Raw genomic sequence first — 19156 nt, forward strand, 5'->3', positions numbered from 1 at the left:
TATTCAGTATCTGATGGCTTATTTAACCAACTTTATGTATTCGTTTGTTTTGCATACAAAGTCGATGCAAAATAAAACATTTCTGCCTCTCTGTGTCTTATACCAGAATCTTCACAGCTATCTTTTTTTAAAATATATATTTTATTGATTTTTTTACAGAGAGGAAGGGAGAGAGATAGAGAGTTAGAAACATCAATGAGAGAGAAACATCGATCAGCTGCCTCCTGCACCCCTCCTAACTGGGGATGTGCCCCCTTGACCGGAATCGAACCTGGGACCCTTCAGTTCGCAGGCTGACGCTCTATCCACTGAGCCAAACCAGCCAGGGCTTCACAGCTACCTTCTATTAAATCCTCACTCTCATAATTATTATTATCTCCGTTTATGGATCTGGGCAGAGTGGTGAAAAATTGAGTTGCCCAAAGTGCACGTTCCCTTACTTAGGTCAAAGGAAGCAAAGCTCTGCCTTCTCATGTCAGCTCTCACACTATAAACAAGTATCCTCTTCACAGTCTATTTAGTGCCACGCTTTTCACATGTTTTGTGCTTTTCGTCGGTGGTTTTTCTGTTTAAAACGGTCCCCAAGGGTAGTGCTGAAGTACTAGCCAATGCTCTTAAGCGCAAGAACTCTTGTGAGGTGCCTTCTGGAGAAAATGCACGTGTAGATGAGCTTCCCTCGGGCATGAGTTACAGTGCTATTGGCCATGAACTCGATGTCAATGAGTAGAAAACATCTATCAGATAAAGTGTCTTTAAGCCGAAACACAGAAAACAAGGTTATGTATTGATCAGGTGACTAAAACGTTGTGACCAGTGAGTGGCTCACCGGGAATAGCCCTGTTTTCCCCTAGGGGCAATGGTTCAGTATTCGCTAATTCAGTGTTGGTAGTAGCTTTGTAGAACATAACCAGCACCAATAACGGGAATCACCTATAGTCAGACTGAAGGAAAAGGGTGTTCTTCAAATGCATCTGATTTCCTTATTAACCCAAGAGGGGAAGAAAGTATTTCCGAGACATTACTGCTCTCCAAAGAAAATGTAAAAAAACTGTGGCTGCTCTCTCTCCACTCTGCTCTTGCGCAGTTCTGTCTTTCACTTAAATATTGTTTTCCAAGAATCATGTCGAGTCATAGGCCAAACTTGATAAAGACGGACAGACACGACCCACAGGTACATTCGAAAGCGAACTCTGCTGATGTGTTCCTGCAGAATTAATTGCCCAAATCCGTGGTGCCCGAGTCCCAAGGGAACCCAGAAAAGGGTACTTCCCTACCTTCCGAATCTCCCAAGGACCTTATACAAATACGAGAAAAGAACATTTTTTTTTTTTCTTCTTACTCTCACCCAGTAACCACCCTGTACCCCCTCTCCCACAGGCCTTAAAGCTGGTCGGCAGTTTCTTTCTTTCTGTTTCTTTAAGGCGGAGGGCGGGTGTTTTTGCCCTCTTCGGAAATGGCTGCCCGAGCTTCATTCGCCCCCGCGAAGCTTCCGGAACACAATTCCGGGACTTTGCGCGGCGCAATATGGGGACTTGCGAGACTGAACCTCCCAGCGTGCTTTGCAGCCCGGCCGCGAGCCGGCGTCTGGCGATGGGGCTCCCCTGGGGCTTTCGGCCGCCAAGCCTCTCGTAGAGGTTGCGGTGGAGCCGGGAGCCTCAGGCCCTGACGGCCATCCGGGGGCGAGATGGAAGCATGGCGCTGTATGCGGAGGGGCTACGGCCGCTGTGTGGTGGGCAGAGGCCGGTCAGTAGGTCCGGGTGGCGGAGGGAGAAGGGAGGGGCGGCTGGGGGCGGGGGCGGGGGCGGGCGCGGGCGGCCGGGGTGGGCCGGGCGGGGTGGGAGGGGAAGGAAGGAGGAGGAAGAGGGTCGGGTGGTGGTGCTGCCGGGAGGAGCCTCCGGAGACCCCCCAGGGATCCCCAGGGATAGGTAAACCCGCCCGCAGCCGGCGGGCGCTGGCCCACGGGGACCCGAGGACGCGGGCCCAGTCGCGGAGCGCCTCGGCCGCCGGCGGGGCTGGTGCCCTCCCGGCCAGGCTCGGCTTGGAGCCCGGCCCACTCCCCCCCGCCCAGCCTCCCGGGCAGCCTGAGCCTCTCGGCGCCCGGCAGGCCCCGCTGCACCGTCCGGAAGCAGACGGTCCCGGGAGGCCGCCTGTCCCTATAGGTCCCGCGCTCTGACCCCCGAGGGAGGCGCGCGCCGCACGCACGCGCGCGGTGGCTTTGTTGGGGTGTTAGTGTGGCCCCCAAACTTGAGTCACTTGTACGCCGACCTTTACGATGGTTACCGAATTCTCGTGCACACCTGTGTTATTGACTGGATTTTTTTTTTTTTTTTCTTGACATGGACTCACTTGGAAAAAAAAGCACTTCGATTAAGTGCTGCCCACAGGAGCGAAGCCCTGAGCAGTTAATCTGCGAAATCTGGGCTTGGATGTACTGATGGGGGGGGGGGGGTTTCTTCATGCACCTTTAAAGTAAATGATTCGATATTAAAAATCAAGAGGTTTAATTGTGTGCCGTATGGGACTGGCTCGTGTCCCAACACGCGGGAAGCACAGCACTGTATTAATGATTACATCAGTTATGGGGATTGGGTTTTAACTCCTGTAGTCCTGGGACTGGATGACAGTTCAGTTCAACAGTGTTTTCTTGAGTACCAGCTGTGTGCCAGGCACTGTGCTAGGCACTTGGGGAGAGCCTGGGATTGAAATGATAATGATTCACAAAGTTCTGGCTTTGAAGGAGCTCACCGTGTAAAGAGGAAAAAGACATCTATATCAGGGTGGGGCAAAAGTAGATTTACCGTTGTGAGTACCGAAACACAATTTATTCTTGTATTATTTATTGTTGTATTATTTTCCATAGGAACAACTGTAAACCTACCTTTTGCCCTACCCTGAAAGTAGCTGCAAATATAGAGAATGTTTTGTAGTTACAAGTATTATACTTCAATGTGGTAGCTTATTAGGATGGAAAATGTATTGAGCAAGTAATGTGGTCACAGAACATGTTAGTCTGCCCATGTCATGCCTTTAAAGACTTACAATTAAGTTGAATTTAGAGAACAGTTTGAAAATGCATAAACACCATAAATGTATAATAAAAAATTAAATGTTGTTAAAATGAAAAGAACATAACCTATAAAAGTCAAGTAACAAGATACACTTTAAGCGAAATTCCTTTGGTAATAGAAGTGGACATTATTGACACTACCTTGGAAATGTACCTTTAATGAATTCTGGAGGGAACGATAGAAGTCCTCAATCCTAATATTTTGCCAGAATAGTATAGTAAGAAGATGGTGCCCAATAAAGCCTGAGAGCAACGTATCTACTCAACATAATGGTAACGCTACTTTGGAGATATTTTGGATGATGGGTTAAATTGATGAATTTCTAGTAAGTAAGCTCTATACTCTTTCATTTCCCTCAAGGAAAAGCATGCTTGATGCTTGAGAGAGAGAGAGAGAGAGAGAAGAGAGAGAGAGGGAGAGAGAGAGAGAGAGAGAGAGAGAGAGAGAAGAGAGAGAGAGAGAGAGAGAGAGAGAGAGAGAAATTATCCACCTACTGATTAGCCAGAGAGATCTTTTTGTGAAGTTTAGCTATACAAATGTTTGGAAGATATAACTTTGGTATATATAAAAAAAAAAACTGTTCAGAAACAGGTTTGGTTTTTACTCCAAACCAAGTTGGAAGAAAAGTTCACTTTAATTGTAGCCAGCTTATGTGTTATTTAATACTTATTTGATTTGAGTATTATGCTTGCTGTGGATTTTATTTGTCCATTGAGTTTTATTAGGTGCTAGAAAGCTAAGCTGAATACCAGTTTGATGGTTGATTTAGCTCTCAGTTGGCCTGTGGACTTTTTGAAGTGTATGTGTTGTTTTGGAAACTGGTGGCTTCTACATTAAGTGTTTAGAATACCAGCCCTAGTTGTTTAGGAGAGTATCGAGATGCTGCTCTAATAGTTAAATCACTGCTGCTTTTCCCACTTCCTTCACAGATTTCCAAGTCAGATTTTAAATATGAGACCTTGTCTTCCCGTGAGGAAACAGATTTGGATTTTGTGGACTGTAGCAGAACCTAAAGTGGTGCCTCAAGGAGTGTATTTGTTTCTTTTAGATACCCCATGTTCCCCCATCACCAGAGGAGTCTGGGCAGAGACTGGACTACACCGTGGGAGAATCTGCGAAGGTGTTGCTGGAACAGACATATTTCTAGTTGTATGAGGTGGCCTGGACATTATTCTCGTGCTCCTTACCCCTACTTCAGTAGTAGGCATTTCTCGTTAAATTGGAGACCACCTTGTGTGTTTGAGTCTAGAACTCAGTTTCAGTACTGGAATTGGAGACCTGACAACCTGAGCCAGACATCTTTGATTCATCTCTCTAGTTCCATCATGAACTCTGAGGGAGATGAGCCTTCATCAAAACGAAGAAAACACCAAGGTAAAGGTGACATTTATCTTGGTGCAGGAATAGACGTAAGCCATAGACCGATTGCAACTTTCATGCCTCATCTTCAGAAAAACCTCCTGTAGGTTTTAGAGGTGTTTGGTATTTATTTTCGGCAGTAGTTTTCTGTAAGGAAAAGGGACATTATTTTTTTAAATGCAGTTGTCATTTTTATCTTCAATTAATTGTGTATTTCTGGCAGTAAAAACAGAAGTGACTCTACAAATAGGATAAGGTGGAAGAGAATGGAGGACTAGATTAAAACATTAAGTTTAATTTAAGAAGAATTTTTAAATCCAGTGTTTTTGAAACAAAGGTTCTTAGAAATTGGTGGATGTATAATTGGAAGGCCACAGATCTATAAAACTAAATTTCATTTTTAAGCTAACTTTTCAAAATGATAACTTTTAAAAATAAGACAAAAGGATTTTCTTAAATAGAAATAATCAAATGAAAGATATTTTCTCACAGAATAGGATTTTACCTTATCTGTATTTCTCATCCTGAGGTCTATTGATCTAATCTTGAGAGGCTGTGGAAAGTTTTATCTTTTAAAATACCTTATTCAACTTTAAGAAACAGTTGGTTATTCCTGTTTTTCTCATATTCTTTTTACTCTAAACAATTAACAAGACTCCCTCTGTGCTGCCAGTCCTAACCCTGCCCCCCAAAATACAGAAGTAGAACTTGGAATTGTCTTCCTGACTGAGCTATGGTTTTCCGTGAAGATGATGCCTCTGAAGATAATTGAAAGTAGGTTGTGTAGGTGTTAATGTGTAGAGAGCAGACATAATTTTGTCAAAGGAAGACATTAACCTGGAAGACAGAGCTAGAAGATTAGTGTTCTTTTAAGAAGCAATTCTACTACACATTTAAGTAGAAATTCTAAGCACTCAGAAGTGAAAATCTGTGTTCACTCAGAAGTGAAAATCTATTAACCACAGTTTGAATCAATGAAAGATTTAGAGGCATTAAAATTAGTTTCCTAAGAACAATGCATAATCTGTAAACCCAGGGCTGTATGCTATGAGATTGCTTTTCATTGATGTATTCATCGCCCATCGAGGCAGCACACTGCTCCTGTAAATCCGGTAGCTGTGCCATGTGCCATAGTGACGTAAGCATGGGCTTAGGAACCACTCCCTGCTGTCATTCCGCTCCACCGATTGTGTGAACTTGGATGAATTATTGAAACTCTCTGCTCCTTGGCTTCCTTGTGTAAAGTCATGCTTACTTTCAAAGCCTGTTGACAATGAAATGAGATGTCAAAGTGCCCAGCATACTGTTGGCTTCATAGTAGGTACTCAGAAAATTGTGGTGGTGGTGTTTTCCCTTTAATGGATGGGGAATTACATTTACACACTGATAAACTTGGATTGCAACCTGACTCTCTATATGTCCATTCTTCCTAGGTATTGTGAATAAGGAAAATGCTCTTCGTTAAGCCATATTTGTGACTTCCGATATTTCACTAATACTTTCCAATCAAGAGAACAGCATTGCTAACTTGCCTATCACTTTAAAGTGGTATTTGAAGGATTTGTGTGACACAATTAAGACTTTTTAATTAGGCACCCTAAAAACCTGATCAGGCCTAGTGCTTACTTTCTTTGATTCATCTGTCTTCTCTGCTGTGATCACCTTGTTCCTCCTGACATGGAAGGTATATAAGCTTTTGTGGTATGAATTTATGTTGTGAAGTATATGAAGACCAAAGACTATTTACTCCATCGGTGGTTTTCAAATTGTCTTCCATGGAACTCTAGCATTCAAACACATTTCTGTATGTTTATTCAAAGCAGTGTGGTCAGGATAAATGTATTTACCCCATCACTCCACTCCCAGTCCCAGCATACCAGGGATTGATGTTCATGACATGAAAAGTAATGCTGAAGGGTTGTACAAGCTCTAGAGGTTGAAAGCCACTGTATTGGTGGAATGTTAGGTATTGTGTAATCCAGTAAAATAAACGCCTTCGTGCAAGAAAAGAAAGCGATTCTAGGGCTGAGATTTCTTATATTACTGAATCATGCTTGGAAGTCCATCTCCTAGTTTATTTCTCCAAGGTCTTCCCATTTCTTGTTTTCTCCTTCATTTGAGTTCATATATTCTCTAAAAGTTCCACATTTTTCTTCATGGCTTCCAGGCAGTTAAAGTATGCCCTTTAGTGGTGGGATAAGGGAGACAAGATCAAAGGTGAAAACATATATATGGTGGTCATTTCTAAATCGAGGACTGCCTGTAATTGCAAAATCTCATGCTTTTTGATTCTCTTTTCATCACTTTTTCAGGGTACATGATGTCTTTGCAGAATATAAATCATCACACATTCCTGGTTGCTGCATGCTAGGTTCGTCAACCAGCCATTATCATTTACCAGCATTCTGTAACTATGTTACATGTAACTTTTGCTTTGGTATGCATTAAAAAGAGTTATTTTGTTCATTTTGTTTGCATCGTTCCACTTCAGTTTTAGACACTAAATACTGCTTCTATATATTGTCATTATACATCCTACATTTGTGTCTAAAGCAGAATTCTGAGATGTGTTCTTTATGGAATCACTGGATGATCTTATCTTACTAATAGAGAATAAAATATGTGAAATGATCTTATTGGAAAGCCAGCTGCTATGACATACAAATATATTACTATGGTTACAAAGTTGCTAAGTCACTTTTTAACCATAAAGAAGTGAGAAACCAAATCCCTTTATAGTCTTAGTTTTATTAACACACACTCTTCATCTCCAGAATCCCTTGCTAGATCCTTTTAACCTGTTGTGTACCTCTTGGTCAGTCAGTATTTCATTTTACAGCCTTTTAATCAATTTGGTGACAACTTCTGGTTATTCAGTGCTATATTGCCATTTTCTATGGGAAAACACTGTGTTCATTGCCTATGGAAAATTTTAAAAGGCAAGAAAATACTTATATACAAGAAAACATATGGCCTGTTTTTTAAATTAATTCTTTATATTTTTTCCAATGTTTTAACAGGCACCATAAAACGGCATTGGGAATATATATGTAACCATAATAAAGAAAATACGAAGATTCTAGGAGACAAAAATATTGACCCCATATGTGAAGACAGTGAGAACAAGTTTGACTTTTCAGTGATGTCCTATAATATACTTTCACAAAATTTATTGGAAGATAATTCACACCTCTATAGACACTGCCGGCGACCAGTATTACACTGGAGTTTTAGGTTTCCCAATATTCTGAAAGAAATTAAAAACTTTGATGCAGACGTAAGTACAAAATATCTAAATTCTTCACACAAGAAAGAGTTGGGTTAAATGGTTCATTTGTAAACTAAATGGTTTTCTCCCTTTTGTTTGGTAAGAAGGGAAGACATTTAAATATAGTGATGGAACAGTTTTTAACAAGATATCATGACTTCCAAAGAGTCATTTGCTAATGGTTGTTCGTATAAATAATCATCTAACTTTTCAAAAAGATCCAAAAATCTTAAGTATTGGTCAGTTCTGAGATAGGGTCTAGCAACATATTAAGCATTCAGTAAATATTTACTTTTATTTTAAATTTAATTGATGCAAAAATTAATCTAAAAAATGACTTTCAAAGAAATCATCTCTTATGAAAGGACAAGAAGGATTTAGTACTAATACATAAGCAAATTCAGGGAAAATGTTCTGATGTGTAAATTAAGAATATAGTAAGTTTTGTATAGTAAGAAAGCTTCATGTGATTAAAGGCCAGGGCTTGGGGCACTGGTCAAATTTGGAAACATAACATTAATTTGATTGACCTGTAAATTATAAGAAAATAAAGATTTTACAACTTTCATCCGGCTTTTAAAATTTTAAAGCCTGTGTTCAGAGATGGAAGCACCAGAACATTTATCTCTCTCTCTTTTTTTTTTTTTTTTTTTTTTTAATTCAAAGCCTCTTTTTTCTTCCAAGGTACTTTGTTTGCAAGAAGTTCAAGAAGATCATTATGGAACAGAGATCAGGCCAAGTTTGGAATCGTTGGGTACAATGTAACTTTTATTTTAGCCAAATTTACTTTGGAAGATTGGTATGTTGTTAAAGCATAACTTGCTAACAAAGAAGTATGGCGTATTTGGGCCAAAAATCTTAATTTTGAAAAATGTAATACCTATTTCAAAAGGCCAGGAAAAGATTGATGTATTTCAAGTGAAAAATTTTGTGCTGATATGTAACTTTAATTCAAAGGGAAAGATGTGTAAGAATCTCTTAATAGCTTCCTTTGTAGGAGTTGCTTTGCCCATCACTACTAGACTCAGAATTCTGAGCTCCATGAGATGAGGGACCATTCTGTCTAGGTCATTATTATAACACACGTGTTTACCAGTGCCTAAAGGATAGAAACTAAAAGCCTCTTTGATGAGTGAACACTTTTAAATTATCTGTTTGACAAATGCTGCCTACTTTGCACTCATTCATTCAGGAAATATTTTTTGAATACGTGCTGTACATCATGCAATGTTTGTTCTAGGCAGTGGGGATACAGCAGTGAGCAAAACAGATAACAAATCTCTGCTCTTGTGCAGTGTACATTCTAGTGGAGAAAGGCTGACAATAAATCAAATAAATGTGTAAACAGTTCATATAGTTTTCTGGAGAAAAGCAGGAAAGTGGAATGAATCAGATTTCAATTGTAAACAGATGATCAGCGAAAGTGACATTTGAGTAAAGACTTGAAGGTGGTGAATGAACAAGCCATGCCTGAACCATTCCAGACTGAGGAAATAGCAAAGGAAACGCTCTAAGGTTGTAGTGCCTTAAGGCAGACGAGCAGGCTAGTGTGTGTGGAGTGGAGCAAGAAGGGAAGAGTTAGAGCAAAAAGATCAGAGGTACTTGGTGGGTAGGTTATTATAAGTCCCTGCTGTCTTTGTCATGTCTGACTTTTACTAGGAAGTAAATGAGAGCCTGATGATACACATTAGCATAGTTAAGATTGAAGTCTGCCCATAAAGAGACCTATTAGACCTAGTCCCAAACTTTTTTGACTCCAACACTTATTCCTACATTACTGTTTTGCAAAATACACTTTGGTAAACATTGCTCAAAAATACTAGCTGTGTTTGTATATATATTCTTCCTATATAATAAAAGGCTAATATGCAAATCGACCAAACGGCAGAATGACCAGTAGCTATGATGCACACTGACCATCAGGGTGCAGACGCTCAACGGAGGAGCTGCCCCCTGGTGGTCAGGGCACTCCCACAGGGGGAGCACCGCTCAGCCAGAAGCCAGGCTCACGGCTGATGAGCACAGTGGCGGTGGCCTCTCCCATCTCTGAGGCAGCGCTAAGGATGTCCAACTGATGGCTTAGGCCTGCTCCCTGGCAGTTGGACATTCCCCAAGAGCTCCCGGACTGCAAGAGGGCACAGGCTGGGCTGTGGGACACCCCCCCCCCACCCCCCCGCCTCAAGTGCATGAATTTCATGCACTGGGCCTCTAGTATATAAGTCCCTTGTTTTAAATTTTCTTTTTTTTTTTAATAGGTTATCACTGTGAGTACAAGATTCGTACAGGAAGGAAACCAGATGGCTGTGCCATTTGCTTCAAACATTCCAAATTTTCACTTTTATCAGTGAACCCAGTGGAATTCTACCGCCCTGATGTTCCTCTGTTGGACAGAGACAATGTTGGATTAGTGTTACTCTTGCAGCCCAAAATTCCAAGTGGTGCCTCTTCTGCAATCTGTGTAGCTAACACACATCTGTTGTATAACCCAAGGCGAGGTGATATTAAGCTGACCCAATTGGCAATGCTTCTGGCAGAGATTTCCAGTGTTGCCCATCAGAAAGATGGCAGCTTCTACCCTATTGTTATGTGTGGGGACTTTAATTCTGTTCCTGGTTCTCCGCTCTATAGTTTCATAAAGGACGGAAAACTGAATTATGAAGGACTTGCCATAGGAAAGGTAAGTGCTCACTTCATCATTACTGGGAGGTGGACTTGGCTCTCTGTTCCCTGTAATGTGAGGATAGTCATCACAGGCCTGTTTGACCTTTAACGATGCAGTTCCCTCACTTTACCAACCCATGTTCATTTTCCACAACTACCAATAAGTGCTTATATCCACGTGGTTCAATTTCATCTTTTCCATCTATTTGTGGCAACATTCTGCTTTGAGGAATTAGCAGGCTGCAAAAAATCCAAAATGGGCCCTGACTGGTTTGGCTCAGTGGATAGAGCGGCCTGCGGACTGAAGGGTCCCAGGTTCGATTCCGGTCAAGGGCGTGTACCTTGGTTGCAGGCACATCCCCAGTAGGGGGTGTGCAGGAGGCAGCTGATCAATGTTTCTCATCGATGTTTCTAACTCTCTCTCCCTCTCCCTTCCTGTCTGTAAAAAAATCAATAAAATATATCTAAAAAAAATCCAAAATGGGAGAGAGAAAAAAAGAAACATTGACAAACATGAATACTTCATAAATAAGAAGCTACTCACAAGGTGGCAGAATAGACTATGGAATGCTGGATGTGAGCAATACAGTTAGCAAAACAGTACTTTATAATTTCCCTTGCATTATGATAAATATTTTAATTCCATAGCTTAGTATAATTTATCCCATTATTTCCATTGTGCTCTATTCTGCTTGCTTTTGATCCTTTGATCTCCAGTATATTTAACCAAATAAGTTTTTCACCACTGACTTTTGATAGTTTAAAACTTCATAAGAGTTTATCTCTCTTAGTATTTTCTATAATAGGAACTATATTGCAGGTAGCAAAAAGGAGGGGCAGTATTAGTCTAAAGTGATAGATCATTTAGGTGGCCAGATTAGAGAAAAATACGTATAAGAAAAGATTGCCATTTCCATGTAAATAAGTGCTTTCTGAACTGTATTTGAACAAGATTCTATAAGCACAAATAATCACTTAATATAATGAATAAAAAGTAATATTTATCATTCTTGGATTCCCTTTCATTTAACAAACTTTTCAATACATAAACTATTTAAAATCTACTCACTTAAGATACCTGTTGAAATTTTGTTTAGGTATCTGGCCAGGAACAGTCTTCACGGGGACAAAGAATTTTATCTATTCCAATTTGGCCCCCAAACCTAGGTATCTCACAGAACTGTGTATATGAGGTACAGCAGGTACCAAAAGTAGAAAAGACAGGTAAGTGTTTGCAATATATTTTGGCAGTCTTCTTCATAATACTTTCCCTTTGAACATAAAAGTAAAATTTTAAAAGGATAATATTTCAGGAATAAATATTCATATAGTATAAAAACATGTAGTTGTTTGCTTATTCCTTTATTATTCAGAGAGCTCTAAACTTACCTTTTTTTAAGTTGAACTTCCCAAATTATATGCATGAATTACTTGCACGTTGCTTTGGAAATGTTTGCATTTTATGTTTGCTAATTTTGGAGATCATCAAAACATATACCTTTTAGGATGAAACATTTAACTAGGCATTCTATCTAAACTAGATATGTCTTAAATATTGTTCCTAGAATAAAAGGACTGTACCAAGGCAAACTAGAATAAAACAATATTGATAGTATTAAAATATGTAGTTTTCTTTGTTCTACAGACAGTGATCCGACACAAACACAGCTGGATAAAACAGAAGTCCTAGCGACAGCTGAAAAGTGAGTTCTGGGAAGCAATAGTGGACATTAGCTGACTTTAGTTTAAAAGATAGTTTCTCAAAACTGATTTTTTTAAAAGTGATAAAAAATGAAGATATTCTGTGCTGGTGAAGAATGTTGGCTCTATTAGACTTGCAGGGTTGCCACAAATCTTTTAATTTGTAAAAAGTGCAACATCTGCAAAGTGCAATAGTGAAGTGCAGTAAAATGAGGAATGCCTGTAAATTGTTTTAGAATGTGTGTTTATTAGTAAGTGGAGGCTCTGAATAGAATTAATAAATCACATGCATATGTTAACTATTGACCTCCTCCCCCCCCATGCTTCACAGCCTTGGTAATGGGTTTTGATATCACTGCATGAATGCCAAATTGTGATATTGTCTGTTTAAGTAAAGCTGTTCTAATGTCTGGCTTTGTCTGGAAATTAAATGAGAAAGTGCTTTAATAGGAGGAATTATAAATCATGAAAAACTTGATAGATGCTAAACACTTTTTCTTTTTATTTAGGTTATCTTCACATTTACAGCACCATTTCAGCTTGTCATCTGTTTATTCGCATTATTTTCCTGACACTGGAATTCCAGAAGTGACCACCTGTCATTCCCGAAGTGCCATAACCGTGGATTATATTTTCTATTCTGGGGAAAAGAAAGATGTTCCTGGGCAGCCAGGTAAAGAAAGCATGGAATCTTAAGTTCTGCCCAGAGCACAGTAACTAAAACCTCAGGGCTGAAGTAGGCAAAGTTATTAGCTAAACATCTAGATGAAGTTCTAGATTTACAACTTAAAAATATTTTTTAATTGGTAATATATTGGACAGATTGGTAATGCATTTGAATAATCATTTAATCATCTGAAAAAGATGGAGGCAGTGGAACACCTCAAAGCAAATTATCTAGGAATTAGATCCTCAGCTCTACCCTCCAGCCTAGTCACCTTCTGAGTTCTAGGTCTTTCATATTGCCCTTTGGTTTTACTTGCTGTTATTTACTGTTTTATTGTGCCAGCAACATTTATTGTTTGTACTTAAATTGTGTGGCAGCACCCTGCCTTCATTGGAGAGGACCTTGCTTAAACTTTCCAACAATAGACAGTTTTGTCATATTGACCTTAGACTATTTTTTTTTTTTTCTGGAAAGAGGTCTGTGACTGTGTTTTCAAAAAGCAAAGGTGATAAAACATTTCCTGGTATGAGTCAATGAAAACAAGACTTTATTAACTAAGGATTTAACATAGGAAGAAAATGCAATTTCATATAAGTGGAAGTCAGAAAACACCATTTAGAAAACTGGAAGTCCATAATGTTGACAGATGTTGTCTTTTCTGATTTTCCCTATTTTCCATTTTTTTATGCTACTTTTCTTTTCCCCTTTTGTTTGTTGTTTTTCTTCTTCTTGACGATGTTATTAGTAATACTCAAGAGATGGCTTACTGCTCCCCACTAGATCAGCTCCACAAAATATGCTCGTTACTTTTGGTAGTTGTCATGCCAGAACTGTTCACTAGGTGGCAGAAGTGTGTCATGGACCAACACCTCAAATTTTAACATTTAAGAACAAGTCCACTTTTTTTCTTTCTGTTGACCCAATTGGCAATGCTTATAAATTTATTTTCCAGTCACCTAATAAACTTTCTACTTAGCTTTGACTGTGCCTGTCTGATTTTATACAACTAGAATGGTTGATGGATAAATTTCTTATGTAGTTGTCAATACCAAATCAGTCTTAACATTCTTATTACATTGATGTTTTCTTCTGTATTATTTTCAGAACTTGAAATAGAAAAATATCTTAAATAGAAAAAAAACAAGCATATGAAACTGCTGTGTATTTGAGAACTATAATTAGGTTACACTGAACAAATAATTATATTCCAAAAACTTCTTTTAACAACTTACGTTAGTAAAAATTTTTATCATATTCTGAAAACTGTTTCATATTTAAACTTCCAGAGGGGTCTCAAGTTCTATATTGTTGCTTAGAAAGAAAAGACTTTGCGTGATTAATTTACAATCTGTTGACACAGTTTCATTAAATATGTGTGTTTCTTTAACGTAGGAACTGAAGTTGCTTTGGTTGGAGGCTTGAAACTTCTAGCTAGACTGTCACTTCTTACAGAACAAGACTTGTGGACTGTTAATGGACTTCCAAATGAAAACAACTCTTCAGATCATCTGCCTTTATTGGCCAAGTTCAGACTTGAACTCTGACTCTTCTTTGATTATATATATACTTTTCTTTCCAATTTATATTATTTTTCAAAGACTGTAAAGTTGTTCTTAAGAGTTTGCATGCTGTTTATTTTTGCGCCGTGGAGTTTCTGAAGAGGTTATGTTAAATGCTTGGAACTAATATCGAAGACACAAGTTTACAATAATTTTCTTTTTTCATAATGAAAGAATATTTTCCTGACAAATGATATCTAAATGCTTTTTATTGTAAAATAATTGTAAATATTTTTATTCTGAATTCTAGTAAAATAGACAGTGACTTTTAAAAACAGTGCATCTTTAGTCCTCTTAATAAAAAATTCCATTTCATGTTTTTGGCAATTTTTACGGTGAATCCCAAGTGTCTTGCAAACCACAACTCATTTCCCTTCCAGAAAGCTTTATTTCATTGTGAGGACCATCAGTTTGTTGAGTCCCAATTAGTTCATCTCAGAAATCATTGGGTCATTTTCAAATATCCAACCATTTCAGTGTGTTTTTGAGGGGGCTTGATAATGCTTTTTAAAATTGTACAGATTGTTTAATCCATCTTGTTACTATCCTGGGACATATATCTACATTTTGTTGGGGTAAAAGGTCCCATAACTAGAGGGATGAAGACTACACAAGCCCACTTTTCCATCCTATAATAGACCATTATAGGAGGCAGATTGGGGTTATGTCTTCATTTCCCTGGCAATTTTTTTTCTTTTCTCTATTCAGTTTCGAGAAAAGATCTCTGGGTTAGGGAGAGATTTTATTTTAGTGAACTAATACTGTAGACATTTATTTTATTAGGAAACTTGTCTTTGGAACAAAGTGGCAGCTATAAGATTATTTTTGTTTTGCCTCAGAAATTTGAGGAAGCCAGCAAAAATCTAGTGTATAAATACCGACTTGGAGATCTAATATTCTTTAGTAATTTTAACTGTTTGTGTTTTGCTTCTATAATGTGTTTTAATGTGATGTAGCAGTGTGAGATAGTCCTGACATTTTTTTATGAAGTGGTTAATCATTAATTCTGCATTTGGCTCTATGTGTTTGAATCAAAAATTTTAAACCATAAAAAGAAAATTTTCTTTTTTTAGACATGGTAATCAAAGAATTGTGTATTTTTACTGAATAATTTTATATTGAATTATACTGAATTATAAAAGTTTTTACAGTGAGTTTTCTTAATATAATGCTTCACTTTAAATTAGAAAGCAGTAGTTGCTTTATAGTCTTGGACTTTAAAAGTTTTTGTATTATTTACTGCCATTATTAAAAAAAGATAGATGAATACCCCCAAAAGGCATGTGGGCTATAAGGATCTGGCTAGTAAAAATTGTAATAAGAAAATATTTTAAATGTTTAATTTTTCACTTTGGGGTTTTTTTATTTATGGTATTAACTATAGTTCTAGGATTTTGCACATTTTCTATTCACAGTATTCAGAATATTCTGATCTGTCCTAATTAGCAGATATTATCATCATCAAATAATAACAGATAGTATAATTATCCCCTTTTAGTATTTGGGAAAGAAAAATGAAAATTCATTGATTACTGCTTTCTGTTGTGTGAACTTATTAACTAATAACTTTATCTATAGGTCATTAATGACAGACTAACATCCCTGAAAACCTCTGTGGAAAATGCAGGTTTTTATATCCTGATTAATATATTGTGATTTTAGGCTCTTTTCATGTGCTTCACTTTTATAGAGTTAATCCATAAAATTGCTTTCTACTTTGTCTTATAGAATGAAGTATTAGTTTGTAGGACTGGAGGCCAAAAAGGTCAATGTAACTTTTTCACAAGTTTTTAAAGCTCCACTAAAATTAATTATCCACTTGTCTTTGTTTTCATCAGAAGAGTTGGTGACCCTGTCAGAGCATACTGCTTACCTGCCAAAAGCAATGAAATCTGGCTCTTTGCTGAAACTAAGTCTCCCACAACCTCAAGTGCTATACTACCCAACTTTTCCATGGAAAGGGATGTTGTTGAGTCATGAAATTTTGGTTTGATTATTTGATATCAAGATAATAGGCATATTTGAAAACTTGTCCTTTATATCTTTTTTTCCTTTTGGAATTTAGCCACAGTCTGTTTTTAACCCTTTGCTTTAGTAAAATGTAAGAATCCAGAGAGTATAAGGGGTTGGGGAAACAGACATCAAGTCGTTTGCACTTTGTACCTGTAAATTACCTAATAAAGTATTACACTAGCACATCTGTGCCTGAGAGTTTCTTTTGTTTGTTTTGTTAATCCTTACCCAAGGATATTTTTTCCATTGAAACTAGAGAGAGAGTGGAAAGGAGGGGGAGACAGAGATTGAGAGAAACACACCGATTGTAGGCTCCTTGACTAGGGCTGGGGATCAAGCCTGCAACCAAGGTATGAGTGTTTGACCAGAATCGAACCCATAGCCCTTCAGTCCGAGGGCCGGTGCTGTAACCACTGAGTCAGACTGGCTAGGGCTGTGTCTAAGGTTTTCTTGGTAAGGCATACTAAGCTGTGTAAGCTGTCTTGTTGCCTCTTCTAAACGATTCCATTACCCTTTCCAGCTTTTATTACTTAGGCTGATGCTAAAGTATAAGTGAATTAAGATGCGCCAAAACAGAGTGATGTTTAATGTAGAGTTTGAAAATGGTGGAAGAAGTCAAAATGAGAAACTAGTTGATTAGGACAAGTAAGTGGACAAGAAAAAAAAAATTACATCATGTTACATTTTTAGAAGAAAAACAATCCTTAAGTTTCCAGGATGGTTTTATTAAAGTCTCATGCTGTATAAACATAAGTGATGAGAAAAACATGAACTTGAAACATGCACTATCTGGCATTCTCTAAAATACAGTATACAAGTTGTCATTTACTTAGAAAAATACCCACTAAAACAATCACAGTTTTCCTTAAAGATTTAAAAAAAATGTATTGGCCAGAACAAAGTCCAAGAGAATAAACAAGATTCTGAATTGTATGTCAAAAAAACTGTACAAGGTTGTACATAAAACTAGGTTACAAAAGCCTTGGGTATAGTAAGAATACTGAATTAAGATTTCCAAAGTTCTATTTACCAATATCTATTAATAAAATCTTTATGAAATAATTGACTTAGAAAAAGTGAAATGCTCATGATTTCAGAGTGTATAGAAAATACTAAATAACACTTTTTGAAGTAAAGTGTACTCAAAACAGCACAACATGTAGTCTAAAATCAAGATTCCTGTCATTCATTTAAACTTTGCATTTATTGCCACAGTGGCTTACACATAACAATTCTCTTACATAAATAACATTTTCAAAACTAGATTTCAAATCATCTCCATTTCATTTTTGATCTTTTTGAATTGTAGCCAATTTAAAAATCATTTTTGGGGGGGAGGAAAATCATATCATGATTTGTTTGTTTTGACTTAAATTACAGCACTAGACTTTATAAGTTTGGTTTCTTTCTCACATCTTTTAGAAATTAACATTCCATAGGCATTAAAAATAGAATGACAACTAAAACATCTTCCTTGAATTTTCATATTTCTGTGACTAACTTGCTTTGGGGAAATGATCAAAATCAAGTAGTATGGAAGAAATTGTTACTTAATTGAATCATCAAGTCAATTGGCAGTTTTAAGGTTTATCCATCAGCATATTAGGAACAGTTTATATCCCTACTTTCCTCTTTTTTGTAGGAAACAGGCTGTGTAGCTATGGAGTTTTTGTATTTTAGTAATGCTTGGAAAATCCTATTCCAAGCTCTTAGAATGATTGCAATGTTATAAGTAGTCTTAATATACAATAAAGTTTCAGATTGATAGTATCATTTCCGGAATGAGAATGAAATGATTTACTGATTACTCTAAATGCACATGGCCATGAGTTGCAAATGGGTTTGCCTTGGGAAGATATACAAAGATAACTCATTTTAAACTCTGCTGACCACTAATACTATTCTTGAAGCGATTAAGTTCAGAATTGTTAACTTAATGCTATTCTTTATTTTAATTGAAATGTATACCTACTTGCTCCTGTTTATGTAGACATTAGACTTCCTTCTTTTCCTAGAAAACAATACTTTCCAGTAATAACATTGACTTTGAGGGTAAAATGAGTTCATGTGCAGATGGCTAGAGAATGAAGTCCTTTTGCTCTCCATGTCACCCTCAGAGGTCAAGAATCTGAATGAGCAGATTCTTACCTTTTTTTTTTAATCCCTTCCTAAAATCACCTCATCAAAGAAACCCAGAGGGGAGCCCTGAGACTGAACTAACACTTTTGCTGACTAGCGGACTTCACTTAACTCCGCCTTTTGGTCTCATGAGTTGGCGTGGTTACGAAGATAAAACAAATGAAATAGAAGCTGTACGCTTGATACTGATAACATACAGACTTGGGATGCTGTTGGAGTTATGCTGTATGATCTGCAGCCGTAAGTCACTGTAACTACCACGTGCAGGCCAGATAGTCATACTGTGCTTCACGAACCAAGTCACGCTTTCTGGTGTAATGTGGGACCTGAAGACGTTTCCATTTTTTTAAAAAATGGAAACCAGTTCCTAAATGTCTTGAGGTCGTACTGAAAAGTGAGGTACTGGAAAATAATCCCATCACACCCCATTTGGTCTTAATATAAGACATCAGAACAGGTCTCTCACAACAGTGAGTCCTTCGGAATCAAGGCCCAGCTCAGAATTTAAGGATCAGATGAAATGTGAGCAGAAAGATGATCTGTTTCTGAAGACCTGCTGCTTCATGCCTGGCTTCTTTACCTTGCTGAGTTTTGTTATTAGAGGTAATTGCCATACTGCTAAATTTTCCCAGTACTGCGCGATCGCTTCTACTTTTGTAGAGTCTGCAAAGTTTAAATGTTAGTGACAGGACATAGACTAGCTCTCACTGTGCTGTTTTTG

The 19156-nt window shown here is 37.8% G+C and overlaps 1 protein-coding gene across 6 annotated transcripts; it reads left to right on the forward strand.

Moving 5' to 3' along the window:
• Positions 1-1523: 1523 nt before the first annotated feature.
• Positions 1524-16481, forward strand: ANGEL2 (angel homolog 2). 6 transcript variants are annotated; one of them, XM_028152214.2, is made up of 10 exons: positions 4395-4442; positions 5861-6111; positions 6740-6798; positions 7448-7704; positions 8380-8449; positions 9951-10372; positions 11454-11580; positions 12002-12059; positions 12567-12730; positions 14117-16481. In XM_028152214.2, the coding sequence occupies exons 3-10, from the start codon at positions 6792-6794 to the stop codon at positions 14266-14268; spliced, it is 1257 nt and encodes a 418-aa protein (XP_028008015.2). In that variant the 5' UTR covers positions 4395-4442; positions 5861-6111; positions 6740-6791; the 3' UTR covers positions 14269-16481. The 6 variants fall into 6 exon arrangements, with proteins under 6 accessions (XP_008144197.2, XP_054567536.1, XP_028008013.2 ...); XM_008145975.3 differs by lacking the exons at positions 5861-6111; positions 6740-6798 and adding an exon at positions 1524-1743 and having other exon boundaries at positions 4117-4442; XM_054711561.1 differs by lacking the exons at positions 5861-6111; positions 6740-6798 and adding an exon at positions 1885-1925 and having other exon boundaries at positions 4117-4442.
• Positions 16482-19156: the final 2675 nt, after the last annotated feature.

This window comes from Eptesicus fuscus, chromosome 22 (assembly GCF_027574615.1).
Source record: "Eptesicus fuscus isolate TK198812 chromosome 22, DD_ASM_mEF_20220401, whole genome shotgun sequence".
NCBI lineage: Eukaryota > Metazoa > Chordata > Mammalia > Chiroptera > Vespertilionidae > Eptesicus > Eptesicus fuscus.

Excerpts from the sequence above, each read along its gene's own strand:
- ANGEL2 (XM_008145975.3), top strand. The coding sequence starts at position 1,685 with ATGGAAGCATGGCGCTGTATGCGGAGGGGCTACGGCCGCTGTGTGGTG. Across the intron at positions 8,450-9,950 it reads GCCAAGTTTGGAATCGTTGG|GTTATCACTGTGAGTACAAG; the intron begins GTACAATGTAAC and ends TTTTTTTAATAG. Across the intron at positions 10,373-11,453 it reads AAGGACTTGCCATAGGAAAG|GTATCTGGCCAGGAACAGTC; the intron begins GTAAGTGCTCAC and ends AATTTTGTTTAG.